The following is a 19,507-nucleotide window of genomic DNA, read 5'->3' on the forward strand; positions in this document are numbered from 1 at the left end:
CAGAGGGGGGGGGAATAACGGGGTCCAGCGTCCCACCTGCCACAGCTCTGTGTGTGGATGTTACACGCTGTCACACAGGTCTCCCTGCTTTAGACAGGAGAGAAAGTTCATAAAGAAAGAGAGAGGGTGGGCAAAGATAGAGAGAAAACAGCAAAGAGGGACAAGTGAGTGAGAATTAAGTCAAGTGACACAGTAGAGGAGGAGAGGGTTAAAGAATGCAGGGCTCAGAGGAGGGGGTTACACTGAATATCTGGGGTTCAAAATGGCTATTGGGGTACATTAGAGTGCATTAAAGAGAGAGAGAGAGAGAGAGAATAAATGCAAGAAACTGTATCAGTTGGAGAAATGGACGTGTGAATCCACGAGGAGGCCTGATAACCTTTCTTAAATGTTCAGTGTGATTCTGAGATCTTATTGGTCAAGTTTTAGTTTGACAATTAACTTCTTCACATTACTTTTGTCCTTATTACTCTGAGTAAAAGAAGGACATGAGAATAAGAAGAAGGGGAAGGAGTTAACAGAGTTGATATGTAACGCTTGCTGACTTAGTAGTTCCCAATCTGCTTTTCAAGTGACTCTAAATCTCAAATCACTATAATCAATCTTGATAAACGCTTGTTGCAGGGAAGAATGTGAAGCTCACTAAACAATGAAAAATAAGTGTCCTATATATTGTAAATGAAAAACAATCCGTGGCAAACTAGGATTTGTGCGAAAAATAAAAAACTATATTAAGATGACAATGCATGTTTAAATTAGCTAATAATAATACAGACAATAAAGACAATATTAGAACTTTGACTGCATTGTCCATTTTACAAATTATTAAATAAAATGGACCACATATTCCAGGTTTCATTTTTTTTTTTTTTTTTTTTATATTTGTACTTCTCATGGCTATGGTTCAATTCAAGATGTCTACTATGCAGATAGTTGGATTTTTTATCATATTTAGAGACATATACTGTAGATTTCAAAACATGGGGACTCTTAGGTTTTGAAATGAAGGTAAACTCAACTACAGTTCACTCAATGAGGATAATTTCATTTACCAGGTATTTTTGTAATTATGATTTTTAAATAATCGTCAAAAGAGACTTTTAAATAAACTCTACTAGTTGTGGGGTCCTGTCCTTCTGAACATTTCAAATGAATGACTTTTTAAGGGTCTTATATGTTGGCTAGTTTCTGTCATTAAAAATGATTTATTTATATATAATAACAACATACATACAAGAATATCAAATTGACATATTTTCTTCTTAAATGTGTAATATGATTCCTATAGACTTGATCCCATGTGCATTTATATATTGTGTTGATGAAGTTTATTTCATGTGCAACATATATGCTATTTAATATAAACACTGTTTGTTTTATTATATAGGATATATGTTGATAAACTAATGTGGCAATGTAATCAGTATTCATTTGGTCACAGTAATCATAAGGCAATAACTGCTATCTGTTTAAAAAAAAATGCTCTATGTATCTTCTTCCATTAATTTAAAGATACTATCAAGACCACCAAGGTGTTCAGTGTGAGAGTGCTGGTATTCACCGTCACACTGTCATGGCCGACTGGGATGAAGAGAAAGGTGCAATGCATGGCTGACCATGACTAAACGAAATGCAGTGTCTATCTAGTAAGAATATTTGAAATTTTAACTCCAACTCTTTTGAATGCATAAACTAGCATCAGTCTATGTATAGGAAAATGTTACATGTTTTTTTTTGTAGTCCAAACTCAGACCTGAAAACGTGTTTGAAAATGTGTATTACTGCTGATTTGATAAGGTTATATAAACTGAACATAATGTACACATATTATTGGACGACTGGTTCTACTTTTGAACACAAGGGGGAGCTCTCTTCATGTGACATAGTTTGGGCTGATTCCTTAAACGTAAATATGCACTCTGAAACATGATTTGTGTTCACGTGAATTGTGTAATTTCTTGCTCTAACATTGTGTAACAGAGGGTTACCAGCCTTGAACTGCTACATTGGCAGAAAATACCGGAAGGACAGCGGCTCCTTTGATGGGAAATAGTGATTCACAGCAACATATGTAGCATGAATCATTTGATAACACTCACGTGAGTCCATCTCGGCACTTGAATCGCAAACTGCACACCCATTACGTCACCTCGCAAAGTTTAGGTGCAATGCTTTTTTTTTTTTCGTACCTCAATAATTGGAAAATGGATTATAATTGTGTTTTAGGGTAGATTTTCTTATTAAAATGTCAAAGACAATCCAGCTTAAAGTCCTCATACCTAAAAAAACCAGCACGTGTAGTCAGGAAATAACTAAAAATGATAAATATAACTGAAATGTTACATGACGACTGTTCAACTTCAAATAACAAACAGGTAAATCCATTAGCCACTGTTAAACTATCTACCTGCTAATGGTTCATTTTACTTTTTGTTGTTGATGGTCTTTATTCTGATAAGTAGTCCCCTGAATTTAAACATATTGATTATTCATTGGCCTTTTTTTTCTTTTCTTTTTTTAGGTTGTTCCCCTTTCTTCCCAAAAGGTTAGAGTGTCAAGAAACTGTTAGAACTTTAAATGTGCATAATGAGATTTGATCAGCATTGACAGTGTCTACATCGTTTTTCTGTAGCAACTTTTTCAGCTTTTAGAACTGTAATTATCAAATGCTATGTTTGCATTCAAAGCACAGGACAATAGATATACTGTATTACACTGTACAAACAGGTAACAAAATAATAATAACAAATTATAAAAAGGTGAATATTTTTATAAAAGTATTTTCAGTGGTGATGATTAGTTCTCACACGAAGTTGGATTTCGGGCTCTAAAGCCGCTTTTATTTGTCCTCCACCTCTTCTATCTGACTCTCCGCTCTCCATCTTTTCTCACTGTGTGCTGGCTCGCGCAAACGTGAAGCGCTTCAGCCAAATTATGCAACAGCGATAGCTCGTGCCGGCCTCCCATTGGTCGAAAGGTGTTCTATTCATGGGGCGTGGTTAGAATGTTTTCACACACCATTGGCCGCTTATTCGCAGGGGGCGTGTTAGCTGACTTCATTCACAAATCTAACAGCGGAGAATCTCTTCGACATGTGAATATGGCTCTGTTTATAGTGGCCAACACATGGCCCGGCTCGGCCAATGGAAGCGCTGCTGAACGACGAATAGACTCGTTGTGACTTATATTGCTGTGCTGATATTTCACTAGCATACACTGTGTTTTTTCTTTCTATAAGACTGCATCTGTTGCTAAAGGAAAGTTTAATGTTTGACATGTGATAGCAGGAGTTAGGCTATCAGTGTGCTGATCCACCTTCTATAATACGTCCATGTGATCCGCACAGAATCAGTCTGTCTACCTTAAAGGAACAGTGTGCAAAGAAATACAGATAAAACTGCTGATCTCAGTAATAACAATGTACTTGGCTGCTTTACATCCAATAATCAATGCTTAACAACTAAAAATCAATAATGACATAGCAATGCTGCTGCGTGTAATGCAATGAAAAAAAGAACAAGGCACATGCAGTGTTATATGTAGAAAATGTAGAAAATATATTTGGCTACGCCTTCTGTGAAAAGGTTTAGCTGTACTATCACTTGTGTAAAATACCACCAGATGAAGATACATTTTGAGTGTTCAATTTATATTATTCATGGTAGTTATTGCAAAGGGAATGAAGGACTTTTGTAGATGTTTTTCCGGGGCCAGCTGGAATTTTTAGCGTCTGCCTGATGACAGCTGGAAGGAGTGGTGGACGGGCTGAGAGGGTTACTCTGTGATCAGGGTGGTTTTCATGAACACAGAGCAGTTGTACAGTTCAGATAGAGGAGGTTGGGATGAACCGATTACTTTGGCCTGATTAATATGCATGAGAGTTTTGTTTGTGTGTTTGGTGTCGAGGGAGTTGTACCAGCACGAGATAGCCTATTGAAAGTGAGGATGGATTCAACGAGTGAGCGGTAAACCAGAGTTCAAATGTGTTTGCAGCAATTGTTGCCAATCTGTCCTGGTTTTAAGGTGAAACGTGAGACATGTTGTTCAAACTTTGGAATGGAAGTGGAGAAGGTTCACTGTTTAGTCTCTCTTTAGGCCTCTGTTTTCCCTCAGGCGGTTCAGGTTTATGTTGTGGCGTCTCACTATCACCACACCTACTCGTGCACTTTGGCCTTACAGGAACTCCTGCACGCTTTCACAATGACCAAAGCTGCAAGATAAACTTTATGAATGGAGCATTAACAACATGTTATTCTATAGGACTAAATCTATACCATATCCTTATGTGAACCACAGGATCAGCTGCTGCAGGAGCCGAAGTCACTTTAGGACACAAGCCTCAGCAGTGAAATCATTCACACCGTTGCTTTAAAGCAACAACATTGCTTATACTCTCCAGATGTCCTTAACTTCATCTTCACCTTAAGTGACCCTTCTGAAGAGGGTTGGATTTTCCATCTTAAGGACCAGTTTCATGCTCTACACTTCTAAAGGTTGAAGCTCAACATGGTTACTACTATTGAGTTTTCAAACTTGTCAATACAAGAAACCATCGTGAGAAGAGCACGAGAAAAACACAGCTGGGGGAAGGGACTAAAGGGGGAAGGGAGATGGAGAGATGGAAATGATGGGGGTGGTCTTCAGCTCTCATGAACTCAGAGGAGGTTCATCGGGTTCATGTGCTGCAGAGGAATGCTGTGGGGGGTTGGAGAGCTTTTTTCTATCAACCTGGTCCCAAGGTATACACAACATGACCTCTCACCATGGTTTACCATTACCACAGGTTAGCTATTGTTGTTGTGTTTTGACAATAAAGGGAGGTGGTTTGCTCACCTGGTGATGGGGTTACTAGGTTTTTGCACATAGTAACAATGCTCAAAGTCAGGTGTTGTCAATCAAACAAGGACACAGCCTGTTGTGTGTGAGTTGAGGAGTTGGGTCAGTGGGTTCATATGTATGTTGTGTGCAAGTGGGGGATGGGAAACCCCTTCATCCCTTCACTGCAACATGCAAGGCGCTTAGAGGCACCCACTGCTCCTCATGCTTTAACGTGACACTTTACATCTAAAAATACCAGTAAAGCCAACATAATAACCAACCAGCAACTAAAGACTTATGAGGAGAGAAAATTCCAATCCATAAGATGAGAATGGAACAGATGATCTGTTTGTGTGTGTGTGTGTGTGTGTGTGTGTGTGTGTTTGTCTATACATTGTGCTATGTTGCACTGCATGTTTCTGGAGGGGGTCAATGAGTTCAGTATGTAGTAACCTAGAAAAGGGGAAAGCTACACCATGAGCATATATCACAGACCTGGACACTGACTTGCTCATTGTGATCAAATCCCTATAAGTCACATTTTGATTTAGAAGTGATTGATTTCCAACAATATATTAACATTTATAGAATTTAAAAAACAGTTTTTTAATGTATTTATTTTTTTATCTAACAAGGAAAGTGTAAAGTAATCAACATTTCTGTAAATATGCCAAAAGTCTAGTTTCCATCTGGAGTCCCTGGACAGATTTGAGAATAGACTTCCCTAAAAGAACAAAATAAAACAAGAAAAGGGAAGGGGAAAAGACAATTAGGGTGCAAGCAACACCCTATGATGAAATATTGCTAAAAACTACAAACAGAAATAACTTCACAGATTGATGAGATCAATTATTTTCACAATTCGTTTTTGACTTTTTCGTGTCTGGCTTCTGGCTTCTTTTTTTGATGTTGCGTGCTCTGAATCATTTCAGGGCACTTTTTGTCAAAAATGCTTTGTAAAAGGATGTACGCTATATGTCACAGAATATTCGAAATGTTGAGCAGGTTTGTGAGTTCAACAAACAGGACAACTAAAAAAAGCTAAAGATGGAACAGGTGACTTGAACACATATATAACATGGCATGTTATACATATGTTCAACTCACATAGTTTATGATCAAGTCGGTTTTTATCACTCTTCAATAAAAGATTATGAGTGGTTTGAATGACAGCTTAACATCTCAATGACTTCAATACTTACTATTATCGTCCTCATCTGATATGTATGCACACCTTAATGTAAATACTGCAAAAACTCTCTCCCTCATAGATTAACCCATTGTATACATAAGCATTTTCTTATTAGGCTATCATGTTTATCTTAGCACTTTTGCAATACCCAACGCTGCACTGTTGTCTTATTTAGTCCTGTTCATATTAGTCTTTATTTATTTTGTGTTTATTGTTAATATTTATTGTTATTCTTGTTGTACTTACAGAGCACAGTTAACCAAAGTCAAATGACCTGAGTCTGTGTGAGCATACCTGGCCAATGATGTTAATTCTGATTATTCATTTTCCCCACGTAACTCTTCTTTTTATGCCTCTTTTACCCCGTAAGGAGATGAAATGTATGCTTTGCTGTTTTTTGGAAGCGATTTTTCAATTAAACCCGTATCAGTATGTCTGGCGTGATAAGTTGCATAACGTGCATAATGTGAAATTCTGGCGCGTTCTGTGTGCGCGTGCCTCTGTGTTTTGGGATGGAGTGTGATGAGGCGGGGTCATTAATACTGTGTGTGTGTGTGTGTGTACATCCGATGATGCACAGAACATATTGTGCATCTCTCGGGCCTGGGCCTGCGCCGTAGTGCGTGCTTTCCCCGATTCGTGCGTGTGTTTACACCCTCTCGCTGTAGTAGAGCAGCCCTGCCCGACTCCGTGCACACGAGCGACACATGAGTGGGCAGGACCGTGAGTGAACCGAAACGCCGTCCAAGTAACGCCGAGTAAAGCAATCACTGGCTGGATATATCAGCCAATGGCGTACGCCGCTGCCAGAACGACAGCCAATAGAAAGCGTGCAAAACGTGGGCACGTGGATCCGCGCACATGTTGACGCTCGTAAACTGCTGAGAGAAAGAGCGAGCAGAGACACAAACCGATGAACGGCCGGGCGGTGTGTGTGTGTGTTTGTGTGTATGTGTGTGTTTTTGAGAGTTGAGGCTTGCCGCCCTGATGCTGCTCCAGCTACGGATTGTGTATTGACGGATCTCGTATTAAAGAAGGAGATAGAGCCCTAAACGATTTGTTCAGGCTGTGGATGCTTTTATCTCACACCACTGAAGGTGAGTATTTCCAATTTGTTTAACGGCGAAGGTTTCCATAAGTTGGCAAGCCTGAAGGAATTTCCTGTCCCGCTATCCCGTTTGTGCTCCCGGTACAATCTGTTACAGCAGCCCAAAATATATATTTTTTAAATGTGGCTGTCCATACTCTTTCAAAATGTGAATGCCAGTGCTGTTACATTGACAGTGCAGTCAATTTGAATTATCACATTTATGTTAAATGTTTTTTTTATTTTTTATTAGTCGTCGAGACATCCAGATTCTATCTGACATTTATAAGAACGTAACTTTGTTACAAGTAAAGGTAAAATGATGTAAATGTGGGGTTTTGGTTCCTGTTGTGGACATGGTGGTGGGCTGAAACAGACAGGCAGGATACACCTGAGACGCAGCCTCATGGTCCACGCGTACCGGTGCAGACTGTACCCACACATGCACCATCACCTCCCCTCCACCTCCATCCATCTTACCTCGCTCCATTCCAATGCCATCCACCAAACATAGACTTTGAGCTCAGTCACACTGGGCTCGGAAGAAATTGGAACAATGGCCAAATCGGATCATTTTGTTTTCAGGTGACTAATACAGGTGCATGTAAACAACGTGACATTTAGCTTAGGGAAGCAACTTGCCTGACGGTAAGGAAGCAATGGGACCCAAATAAAACGTGAAAGACACGGTATGTTTGCTTTAAAAGCTGAAGATGGGCTTGTTCAAATGTTCTGTATCCCTGAAAATGCAGACATAGTGGCCCTCTGACTGGTTCCTTCTATTTTTATAATTTAGTGTCGACACAGAGCAAAAATGTGTATCACCCTCTTTTTGTTGCTGAGAAGTTTAGACTTTGTCATACTGATAAAAGTGTTAGTTTGTTAAATGTTGGGGGTGTATTCCTGTGCGACTCCTTTCATTTCCTGTGTCTTAGTGGGATCAGAGACCGGCAGTCACTCGGAGATTACAGAAAGAAAGGGAAGAGAAGGCACATGGCTGAGGATAGAGAAGTCGTATGTGAGGATGGGTGGAGGAATGAGTCTGTGCCAGAGGAGAGGAGCACCAGGCTTGTGTACATAGCGAACAGGATGAGCTGAAGAGAGAGCATAGAGAGATGAGTGGCATACAAAAACGGAGCCGTACAGGAAAGAGAGACGTTCATGTGTGTTTGAGAGAATCCAGGGGGGGGTTGGAGAGCGAGTCCGAGACAGAGAGGAGGGGCTAGAGAGAGCTCTGGAGGCAGTGGGGGTGGGGGGGGAAAGAGAGAGAGAGAGAGACTGCCTATTCTGATTTCACTACACTACAAGCTCCCATCCCCCTCACGTTTTACTCTCCTCTCCAGTCTCCCTATCTCCTCAATGGGAGCCAGACATGCACTACCATTGTGTGCCTACTGCCTACCCCCAGTCCCACTCTGCACCATGCTTAACTAGGGCACCAGTATACCCACCATTTTGAGTAATTGGGGTTATTTTTTGGGGATAGAGATTAGAAAAAAGGAGTATTGCCAGTTGTAAAGCAGTTATTTGGAAAGATTTTATTTCAGAGCCTTCACATTCACTCTGCCCTGTCTTTCACTCGAGTTATAACTTTAAACATGCTGCACTTCAGTGTTCAAATTAGCAGTTTTTGTGCCTTTTCCTGAAGTGATTGTCTGTCAAAATAACCCTCTGCTGCTTCCTCCGCAGAAATGCAGTCCCAGGGCAGCACTTCCTCCCAGCCTTCCTTTGATTCCCTGAGCTCCAGCGACAGCCTCGTGTTCAGCGACTCGGAGCAGGCGGAGGATGACACGGACATCTTCCTGACCGACGGCTCTTCCTCCGTCATCATCGGCGGGGTGGGCGGGGCGACGGCCGCTGAAGACAGAGGAACAGACAGTCCCGGGTCCCAGTGGACGTGTGACAGCTTCCCCTATAAAGAGGAAGACGAGGAGTCTTACAGGTTGGGGAACAGTGGTGGCGGCAAGTCAGCTCGCATCAGCCTGGAGGAGACGGGTCATTCGAGCCAGATCCCCAAATCAGAGGGTGACTTGCTGTTTGCTCAAAAGGTAAATACTGGAGGGCCTAGAAAGATAGAGTGATGATAGGAGGGATGACAGGGCAATATGTTCACAGAAGAAACCCCAGTCAACTGATTCAGACAGCAGCGCCCAACCCAAACCCTGTAAGTAATCTATCTTCTTCCCTTTTCCTCTTGTCAGTGTGCTGAGCTGCAGGGTTTTGTCAGGCCCCTGCTGGAGCTGCTGAATGGACTGAAGAGGGGCCGTTTCGACCGGGGTAAGGATCCTTACATCACTGCTTCCTCATAAGCATGTGTAGAGACTGGCAGCCTAAGTTGTAGATGCTGAACAGAGGTTTATTTGGTCAGAAATTCTTTGCATTAGAGAGTGATCCTGTGTGTGTGTGTGTGTGTGTGTGTGTGTGCAGCAGTGTGTATTGATGCAGCCTATTGATGTATTCCAAAGTGCAGTGTGTGTGAAGCGACAGTGTTCTGGCTGACTCATCTGAGACAAGAGAGTCTACGGATATCATAAAGTGAAGGTGGTGTGTGTGTGTGTCGAGATAAAGAGAGTCTGTGCATGTCTATATTTGCATCTTTGTCCGTGACTATGAAGTATGATAGTGCAAATGCTGACTGAGGGATTATGTTTTTGTACGACAGGTCTGAGTAGTTTCCAGCAGAGCGTTGCCATGGATCGAATCCAAAGGATCGTGGGGGTTTTACAGAGACCAAACAGCGGGTAAGATGTCAGCCACGTTGTCTTTTCATTCACCCTCTGATTTGTTAGCTATCTGTTCTCATCTTTCTTTCGCAACAATGGTAGACCAAACGTTTTGAGTTTTAGCATGTAAGTTTAGTTAAAACTAGAAGGGAGCAGTTGGTTCAGTCTTCCATTTCAAGCCACATCTCTTTTTTTATCGTTTTTTTTCAGCCAGTCCTCAGGTTAGGTAGAGTTACATAATCTGCCTGCAGTGCAGACAAACAAAACTTCTGAAGAAATTGTACCTAGATCCATATGTAAGACCATCATAATTTCCTCACTTAAATCTCAACATTTTCCTTGCAGAGAGAAGTACCTCAACACTCTGCTCCAGGTGGAGATGATGTTGAAGCTCTGGTTTCCTCAGATCACCGCTCAACCTGTTTCTACAGCCTCCGGTGTCGCCACATCGCCCGCTCGCTCACTCCAAGACACCTCCACCCCGATGCACAAGCACAGGGATCAGTCACATATTCCTGTTAAGGTGAGACAGCCTGCAAGAACTACTTGTGCTAACACAAATGTCCCCCTCCAATTTCCTCCATTATAAAGTGCTTTATGTTCACCTGCACATTTCTCTCCTGCTTGTTTTCCAGAAGCGCAGACTCAGCTGGACCGGCACAGACTCCCCCACGCCTTCCCCCGTGCTTCTCAAGTGCCCCCGCATCAGTGCAGAAGATAAGAGGGAGAAGAATGGTCTTAATGAAAGAGACGGCTCTCCTCCTCCTTCATCAGTTGCCTCTGATGCAAAGAAAAATGTACAAGATGTGGCCGGCGACAGCCTGCTAAACGAAGACTCAAAGGGAAAGGACAGTGACAGCGAGGATCCAAGCAAGCTAGCAAAATACAAAACAGGTCAGAGCTCAGAGCCCAGCCTGACATGGGTTCATGTCGCACCCATCCTGTCCCCACGGAAGGCCTGCCCCTCACATGAGGGCACATCGGTGGCAGGTAACAATGAAAACCAGCCCATCACTGCCGTCTCTCCACACATCAGGAGGGGCAGTCCTGCTATGCAGGACAGCTGCGTCTCTTCGACAACAACCTACAAGCACCCCAAAAATCTGAAGAAGCAAGCTCTGTGCCACAGCCAGCCTGTTGCTGGACAACAGAGTGAGAGCGAGACCATCGAGACCTGTCAAGGTCAAAATGTCACACTCAAGCCTTTGCCCAGTGTGTGCCCCGCCTCCTTAGAGACCTAATGCAATGAAGGAAAGCAGGCAGCAATGCTTTGTTACACCACCAGGCTACACGCTGCTGTGAGAGCATGTGTTAAAGAGAGGAAAGGAGGAAAGGTTTTAGAATGAAAGATGTTCAAATTAATGATGGAACATACACAATCCTTAATTAATAACACAACAGTTATTGACAAATACAGGATATAATATGTGGAAAAAGCAAAAGTCACAATTACATAACAATCTACGCATTTGCACAAAAGCAGTTGTGTTTGAGGTGACTTGGGAAGAACACTTGAAGCAGAAAGCTATTTACAGCTTCCTGAGTAATGATCAATAGGAGGGAAATTATGAAGAAGTCTGAGGAGCAAATAATAGTCTCTCCATAGCTTGGAAGCAATCAGTAGATTCAGAGATGACTGTATTGGCAGGCCTCTAACTCGAGGGACACACACTTGATCAGGAATCAGAAAAGCTTATGACAATATTCAGATTGATGTTTCTGAGTTTATTTGTGAAGAGGTTGCTCAAAGTAGGATTCAAACGCTGGTGTGAGCTGATATGATTTTTGACAGGAGATACACAAGACCTTACATTAACTTGTAGATAATGTTGATGTTTCTGGCTTGAAGAGGACGTTTGAGTCTAAGGTCACTAAAATCTGGTAGCTAGTGACGTGAGAAACAGTGTACAGAACAGAGCCTTTCACTGTACGTGTGGTATGATGGAGTCATTGGAAACTGTGGGAAGAAATGATGTCATCAACTCACTAATGTCATCCAGGAGCAGTTGGGGCAACGAGAGGAGTGGCATCAGATGTCTCGTAACTTTCTGCTCAGTGCTCTGCAAAACGGACGTGCTATCAGAGTTGTGAGAATCCAAGAAGAAAAAAACAAGGACCACTTGAAGTCATGCGACTCCAACAGTTAATTTATTCATCTGTAGATTGGACACTGCATTTATTTATTGTTTGTATTTATTTATTGGGCAGCTGAATATATCGCCTTCTGTGCACTTGCATAGCTTGGCCTACGACTTGTTTGAGGAGACTGGGAAGATGCTGTTGACAGTTTGAGGTTTTTATTGCCATCATGAGGAAAAAACAAAAACAAGAAAGGAAGTGAAAACTTATGATTGGAATATTGGGACTACTGTGCCTTTTAACCAAATAATAGGATGTGTTCACAAAAGCATTTGGTGCTTTCAGTACATTCATGCTGCGTTTTGATTGTTTTGCTTTGATTTCACAAAACCAGTACACACACACATTCAATCATGAAAGCCTACATGTAGTCATTTTCATCCTGCTTCTTCACGCAAACCAACAGTATCATTCATTTTCTATCTACTGCGCTACAATTCAGACATCTACAGTTAATCCAAACGGCCTACATCTACAGCAGTGGCTACCTTTTTTGTCAGGTAGTGTTAAAGTGTAGCCTTCCTTTGGCTCAACAGAGGAACAGACTGATCTGCACTTATAGCTGGTGCTCTTGAAAAACTTGAAAAAACAGAAATATAAATGTAAGGGAGGAAAATCTTTATTTGCACCACCCTCTACTGCTGCTAATGTTATTCTAATTCCAGTTCTGTTATGATGTTTGATAGGAGGCTCGTGAGAATTACAATCTAATAAATGTAGTAGGGGGGTTTCAGCAATGTGATTGGATTTATCTATATTGCAAAAAGTATTGTAAATATTTAGACAAAGATATTTTTAAATTGGTATGAGTGCTTCATACTCTATTTACATTGGTAGAGAGGAGGGAAATCCTCGTACCAGACTCCTTCAAAAAAACAAAACAAAGCACCACATTTGAACACAGCAGGCAGCCTCCATGTTACTGCCTATATTTGCCGAGTAAGGAGCATACAAACCCTCAGTCACAGGTCCCAGAGTCGGACCATCTCAACCCGTCCCGTCTTTAAATGTGACGGCACGAGGGGCCAGACGCTGACTCTGGACCAGAGGCTGGGGTTGTCCTCCATCTCCTCCTCCTGTTTTTAATGGTTGTGGTATGACAGAGAAACCAATTGCACTTATTTTTCATTGTTAATGTCCTTTTTTCATGTATGTTTTCTACTGCTGTGACCACTGCTGATTGGTCAGGAATAATATGTCTTGTTTTTTTTTAGCTGCCTTTTTCTTCTTAAAGTGTACAAGCTGACTGTAGTCCCCCCCCCCCCCCCCCCCCCGCCCCTCCCTCCCACACTCTGCAGCATTCGTCTGCCCTTGCCCTCTCTCCTTCATCTCTCTCGATCCTGTTAGTATCTTTTCTTTCTGAACTAAACTCTGTCTCTCTCTTTTTCACCCATCTTTACATGATATAACTCTTCTGGCTACTTTTTCAATAATGGTGAAAAGAAACGAAAAAAATCTTTTAATAAATGACACTTTTTTTGAACGCTAAACTGTGAGCCTGTTGTTTTGTGTGAGTATTTGGATATCTTATATTTTGGGTGTAATTTACAGTGATGTAAGAAAGCAGCTCTCACTGAACAGATGCGGGACTCAATGGGGTGCAGATTTAGGGACTGTACAATTTGAAGTGTGCGTGTGTGGATCGGGGGGTAGAAGGAGGGGCGGCAGTGTGTGAGACTATAGCCTCGGTAATCTGACTGGAAGAAGCGGGGGGGGGGGAGGCGGCTGATCCTCCAAGCAGCTGCTTCTCCAGAGAACAAACATTAAACATTACTGTAGATTATATGTGTGTTCTTGAGGGATGGTTATTTTCATAAAATCAAAATGAATGAAAACCTGGTGTGTTTAGAGGAGAAAAGAGCCTTCGTCTGGTGCGTTCATAGTTCAGTTACAGAACCGTCAAACGGGCTCAAATCTGATCTCTGCATCCAAGCGTGCTGATTTCAGCCCCTCTTCAAAAAAAAAGGAAAGGGTGAGAGTCGGACTTACCTTGCTAATCACTCACCACAGTGTCCTGTTCTCCCATTTAAGACCATTCAATGTTCAAACTAGGTTTTATTGCTAGTTATTTATACAAAATTGGATTTAATTTTATTTTTGTAACATCAACAAAAAGCCAAAAAATAGTTGTCAGTCAAAGCACAATGGGGGATGGGTTCATTTAATATAATGTAACACGTAACAATACATTTACACCTTGATAAATATAAGATACATAAAAATAAAATGTTCACGTAAAGCTGTGATTTACATGTGATGATGTGTTTTTAAGAGCTTTTTTTATATTTTATTAAATAACCGTTTATTCCAAATTGAGCAGCCTCCATCCTGTGTTAACTGAATGTCCTGGGTTTTAGATTGATCATTAAACAAATCTAGCTTTGAGGACTTTAAATTAAACTAAATCTGATTTCATATGGACCTAATTATTAATCATCAACAAAAAAAATGTAAGATTGCTAAAAAACAAAACAAAACAAAAAAACTGTTGTATGTGTTAGCTATGATTTTACGAATGTAGTCTTTCTTTATTCTTTTACTCAAATACTTGAACATGTTGAAAACCTCTCTTCTCTCCAGCAGAACATCCATGGATACCGCGTGCCAGTGGGCACGAGACTGGCAAATTTTAAGAGGGTGTGGTTTGATTTGTCCCCGCTCAGACAGGATGAAATCAGCCATGCTGCACGTTCTCCCACACGCACACACAAACATACCCAAAGTCATAAACACTGATGCCCACGCGCGTGTGCGCCCCTCCCTGCCTCATGCTCTGACACACTGACTGGCTGATTTTGTGATGGGCCTGTCTCTGACACACTGACTGTACTACATTACAACAACAGAGACCGGCCCGCCTCCCCCCATAGCAGCCCCCCCTTGTATCCATGCAGTTTTTAAGCAGAAGAGCCCCTGCCCTACGTCTCCCTCCTCCCCCTCTTCCTCCTCTGGAGGCTGGAAATGAGGGGCAAGAGGAAGAGGACAGCAAGAGGATGTGTGGAGGGCGCAGAGAGAAGGACTGACCTCACACAGATTCTGGGAGCACGGAGGATATTTGTTGTTTTATTAAAATCTTGTTTTCAATAACCATGATATTTTTTTTTACATCGAGACATTTGAACATTGTTTTTTTATGTTGCCCTCTCGAAATAAAAAGTCTTACACCCCCACTGCATTCATTAAAAATCAGCTATATTTGTAATGATATATAATATACCACACAGTCTGCAGTAGGTTGAAAACAATCCAGAAATAATTGTTATTGCATCATAAATGTTCTCACTTGTTTTCACTGCTCTGAGTATCCCACAGGCTTGTGTTGGATTATTTGAGCACGTGTGTCTGTGCATCAATAGGATTGCACATAATGAACTTACTGTCCCTCTGATCCCTCGTTGTGTAGCTGTTAATTGTGCTCTCACATCCACTTATTGGTTTTAACAAGTTAATGATTTAAGGGAGTCTGTCCATTTCTATCGCCTGTGCCATGTGCATAACGGAGGGAATGAAACAATGAGGTGCTTATTCACTTATTCTGCTCCCTTATTCAACTCCCCTCCCCCATTATTCATTCAGTGCACTCCAGTAAAACTCACGCGACGGGGAACCATGCTGTGACTTTACAACTACACACACGCGCACAAACACACACATACAGACTTACACACTTGCTCTTACTCACCCCAAGTCCCCGGGGGTATTTAGTGCCGTCCAGTCCCAAAACAGCCTGGATGCTCATTAAAATTGCACAGTGGACAGCCCTGCTATGGAAATCTGAGCTACTTTGAACTCATCTCTGCCTTGCTGGAACTCACAGTGATGATGAGGACGACGGGCCTCGGTGTGTATGGGGGTTTGAGGACGCTACTCTGCCAACCATCTGTGGTCCCAATCCCTATGATGTCACCAATAGGGGACACAGTTAAGACAGAGGTACCAGGACTACATTTTCAAGGACGCACGTGTAATCTCGTGACATTGTGGGTGTGTGATATTTGGGGCACAGCCGAGCTACGGGCAAATAACCATCCCCATCCGTTTCTTTTGGCCTGGATGTGTTTCTCGGGGAGTCTGCTCGTGATGACGCCATCTTACACAACTGCTCAATTATTCAAGTAGAGTAGTTGAGAGGGAATCACAGGATGAAATATACAGAGGGCAGAAAAAGGGGCGTGTAAAGAAAGTGAGAGGGGTTACAAATGGTAAATAAGTGAGCAATAGAAGCTTACAATCAGGGTGGATGACTGGGGTGTAGCAGATACACATGCACCCCACATTGAGGCTTCAGCAGAACGTGTGTGAAGTAAAGGCAGCGGGATCCCCTGAGATTGTATCTTCCAACATGATTTACAGCCCCTGTCAGATACAATGAAATAAAACTGGGTCAGCATGATGAAATATGTCATACTGATACTTGATGAATCAAAAAGCTGAATGAAAAATACACATATGGAATATTTTAGACAATGTTCTAAATTAAATACTTATCCAACATTAATGACAAAGCAATAATGCACATAATTAGTTCATTGAAAAACTTTATTCAGCACAAATATTCAGCAAGTGAAATCGAGCAACATGGACTCAATACTTGCTGCTTTGCTGATATTGAACTAGGATTAACTTTGCACCAAAAGCCCCACATTCCAGAAATATAATACATTAATTCACACAGCTCTCTCCACGCGCCCCATGACAATGACTCAAACCTGTTTGAGCTGCACAGACAAGTGAAAGTCCCTGTGTGCGGGTGTGTGCATGTGATCCTGTGTGTGTGTGTGTGTGTGTGTGATGTGTATAGAAAAATATCTGTGTATTGTCATAGTATGTGCTGAGGTGTCATTACATAATAGAGCCGGCTGGAGAGAGAGAGGGAGGGAGGGGAGTGGCAGACAACACATGTGGGGTGCCAACCGGGGGTATTGGGTGATCTCGCCTGGTGGTGATGGTGGCGATAGCGGGGGTGGGTAAATAATGTGATTGAATGGACTGTTTACTGGCTTTTTGGTATTTGATTCCTAACAGATTAAGGTATTACTCTTGTAAATTCTGGTTGTAATGTTGAATAATAAACATGTTTGTTTCTACAAATTATAGTGAAATTAAAAGCATGAATTAAGATACAGCAACTTAACAGTGAATTCATTTCTTCTCTGCTGAACATGTTTAAAGTTATATGATGTAAGCCCTTGCGCTGCTGCTCTCAAACACCTTGATTCTTTTTATACATTTTATCTGCACTTTCAATGTCACTTTAAAGTTTTTATAGCTCCATCCTGTCACCTTGTTTATTGTACTGTTGACTTATCATATTGATTTCCCTAACCACAGGAGATAAGCCATATGAATGATCATTGTAGGTATAGTTGCAATAAAGTGAATTCTGATTCTCAGAGTTACGGACTAACGGACCAGTTTTCGTATCAATCTGGCAATTACTGTCTCATATCATGCTGAAATCAACAGGAGATACACAGGGAACTGTTTTGATCATCTTCATTATTTAAACATTTCATCCAAAAAGAAAAAAACATTCACTGGTTCCATTTGGTTAAAAGTGAGGATTCGCAAGATTTCTCCAGGTTAATGACATTTTTTGTAATTGCACATTTTGGGGATTTAAGACTGCTGACATGACAGAAAAATCCATCCATCTGAAGACATCACTTAAACAGCCAATATGAATAATTTTCATGACTTTTGCCCAAAGCATGATACATCTGAGAGTTTGTATAATTCAAAGTGGCTCCAGAAAGGAGGAAACAAGGTGAGAAAATGCCAAAAGAAAAGCCAGAGGCAGAGGCAATGTACCAGGTGTATAGAAGACGCTTTTTTTTAAAATCGACACCAACATCTTCAATATCGTCATCATCATTTTTTGCCCAGGAATTTATAAAAAAAGCAAATAAAGTCCATCAACCTTTCTCATGATGTTTTGTTTCATCCAACCATCAGTCCAAAGCCGGAGCTATGCAACTTGCTCTGACAAATTAAGTAAATTATTATTGTTTTTGAGGCCAACTATGCTTGTAATGGATACAACAGCTGAATAGAGACATAAAAAAAAAAGGTTGGAGAGAGTGGGGGATGACATGCAGCATCTGGGATTTGAACCCACGGCCGCTGAGATGAGGACTATTGTATCAAAACAATGGGTACTCAACATAACCGCGAGGCTATCTGGTGCCCAGTAAATTAATTCTAGAATCAAGTCAATCAAAATTTCAAATGTAAATATAAACAATTGTTTTAGATCTGCATGTTACATTACAACCTGTGATGTTGTACTGTTTTTTGTTGTTGTTGTTGTTGTTTTTTAACAAATTTTTGTAACATTTTTGTTGCCTGATTAAAAAAACAACAATAAAACAATGACCAAATAATAAGAATGAGAACAGTAAGTATCCTCTGACCCTGAACAGGGTAAGCAGTATAAATAGTGGATGGATGGAAGTTTTAATAGTAGGCTATATGTTTGCTTTGCATTGCAAATCAGTAACTTGCACAACGTTAAGTTGCACTTCTGTTCTCTTTTACAGAATATACAGTATGGGTTAAACTCATTTCATGTAGGGCTTTGATTCTGAGCCAAGTAACAGGAAGGTCAAAGAATGAATCAAAGTCAGGTCAGTCTATACACAAATAAGCTTGATTTTAATTTCACAACACAAAAAGAGCAGATCTAGGCCGTACTCTTTAGTAAGGTTTACAAACATGAATCCACCATGAGCACAGCACTGGGCAACATTTAGCAAAGTAACAGTGGCAAGGAGAAATTGCCTCTTAGCAGAAAGAAACCTTGAGCAGAATCAGACTCATCTACATCAACGGTGATGGGCTTAGAAAAGGGGACAGAGAGAGACCAACAGAGCAACAACAAAAGCAACAACAACAATGAATACCATTCCAGTTATAATGGTAGAAGTATATGTTATAACAAGAAAAGTATGATAATAGATGAATATTTATATAAACATTAGCAACTATAATGGCAATGAAATGTGGACGACAGATAATGTTTATTACAGCAGCCATAGTCAAGCAGCCCTAAGAATAAAATGAACATTTACAGCATCAAAAAAGGAAACCAGGGAAAGTTGTTCAATGTTTTTGTGGTGCTAAAGAGAGACGTCTACCCCATGTCCTTCCACATACTAAATCGTGGTTACTGCAAACCACGAAAAAGTTAAGTCCTGTGATGACCTATATAACCTATATAAGCTGTAGAGGGTTTGTAAACATGAATATAAACAGTGTTTCAGAGGCAGAATGAGTGACAGCTAGATGACACACTGTGGTGGATGTTTCCTTGATGAATCAGCATATGAAGGGGTTGGTGACAATGCTGTGGTGTCCAGTAGAATAATTTGAATTTAGTTGTAATGAATTACTGATTGTCTTCATGATTGTTTTAACTGCAGAGAGAAAATGTCTGGAATACATACGTGTGTATATATAATAGTTAATCCTGACACACAAAATTACCAATGGCAGTTAAAGCATGGATGTTGCTTGTTGTAGAGGAGGGTGGGGGATCTGGCAGACTGG

At 41.1% G+C, this 19,507-nt stretch overlaps 1 protein-coding gene across 2 annotated transcripts; it reads left to right on the top strand.

The window, feature by feature from the left end:
* Nucleotides 1-6,885: 6,885 nt before the first annotated feature.
* On the top strand, nucleotides 6,886-13,449 carry LOC109986505 (uncharacterized). 2 transcript variants are annotated; one of them, XM_020637188.3, is made up of 6 exons: nucleotides 6,886-7,107; nucleotides 8,787-9,145; nucleotides 9,299-9,374; nucleotides 9,760-9,838; nucleotides 10,166-10,343; nucleotides 10,456-13,449. In XM_020637188.3, the coding sequence occupies exons 1-6, from the start codon at nucleotides 7,083-7,085 to the stop codon at nucleotides 11,059-11,061; spliced, it is 1,323 nt and encodes a 440-aa protein (XP_020492844.1). In that variant the 5' UTR covers nucleotides 6,886-7,082; the 3' UTR covers nucleotides 11,062-13,449. The 2 variants fall into 2 exon arrangements, with proteins under 2 accessions (XP_020492844.1, XP_065814216.1); XM_065958144.1 differs by lacking the exon at nucleotides 6,886-7,107 and adding an exon at nucleotides 8,391-8,556.
* The last annotated feature ends 6,058 nt before the right edge of the window (nucleotides 13,450-19,507 follow it).

Source organism: Labrus bergylta, chromosome 8, assembly GCF_963930695.1.
Source record: "Labrus bergylta chromosome 8, fLabBer1.1, whole genome shotgun sequence".
NCBI lineage: Eukaryota > Metazoa > Chordata > Actinopteri > Labriformes > Labridae > Labrus > Labrus bergylta.

What these genes read in the sequence shown, in the direction of transcription:
- LOC109986505 (XM_020637188.3), top strand. Translation starts at nt 7,083, where the DNA reads ATGCTTTTATCTCACACCACTGAAG. An exon ending in ACTTGCTGTTTGCTCAAAAG is followed by an intron (nt 9,146 to 9,298) that starts GTAAATACTGGA and finishes TCCTCTTGTCAG; the next exon opens with TGTGCTGAGCTGCAGGGTTT. An exon ending in TTACAGAGACCAAACAGCGG is followed by an intron (nt 9,839 to 10,165) that starts GTAAGATGTCAG and finishes TTTTCCTTGCAG; the next exon opens with AGAGAAGTACCTCAACACTC.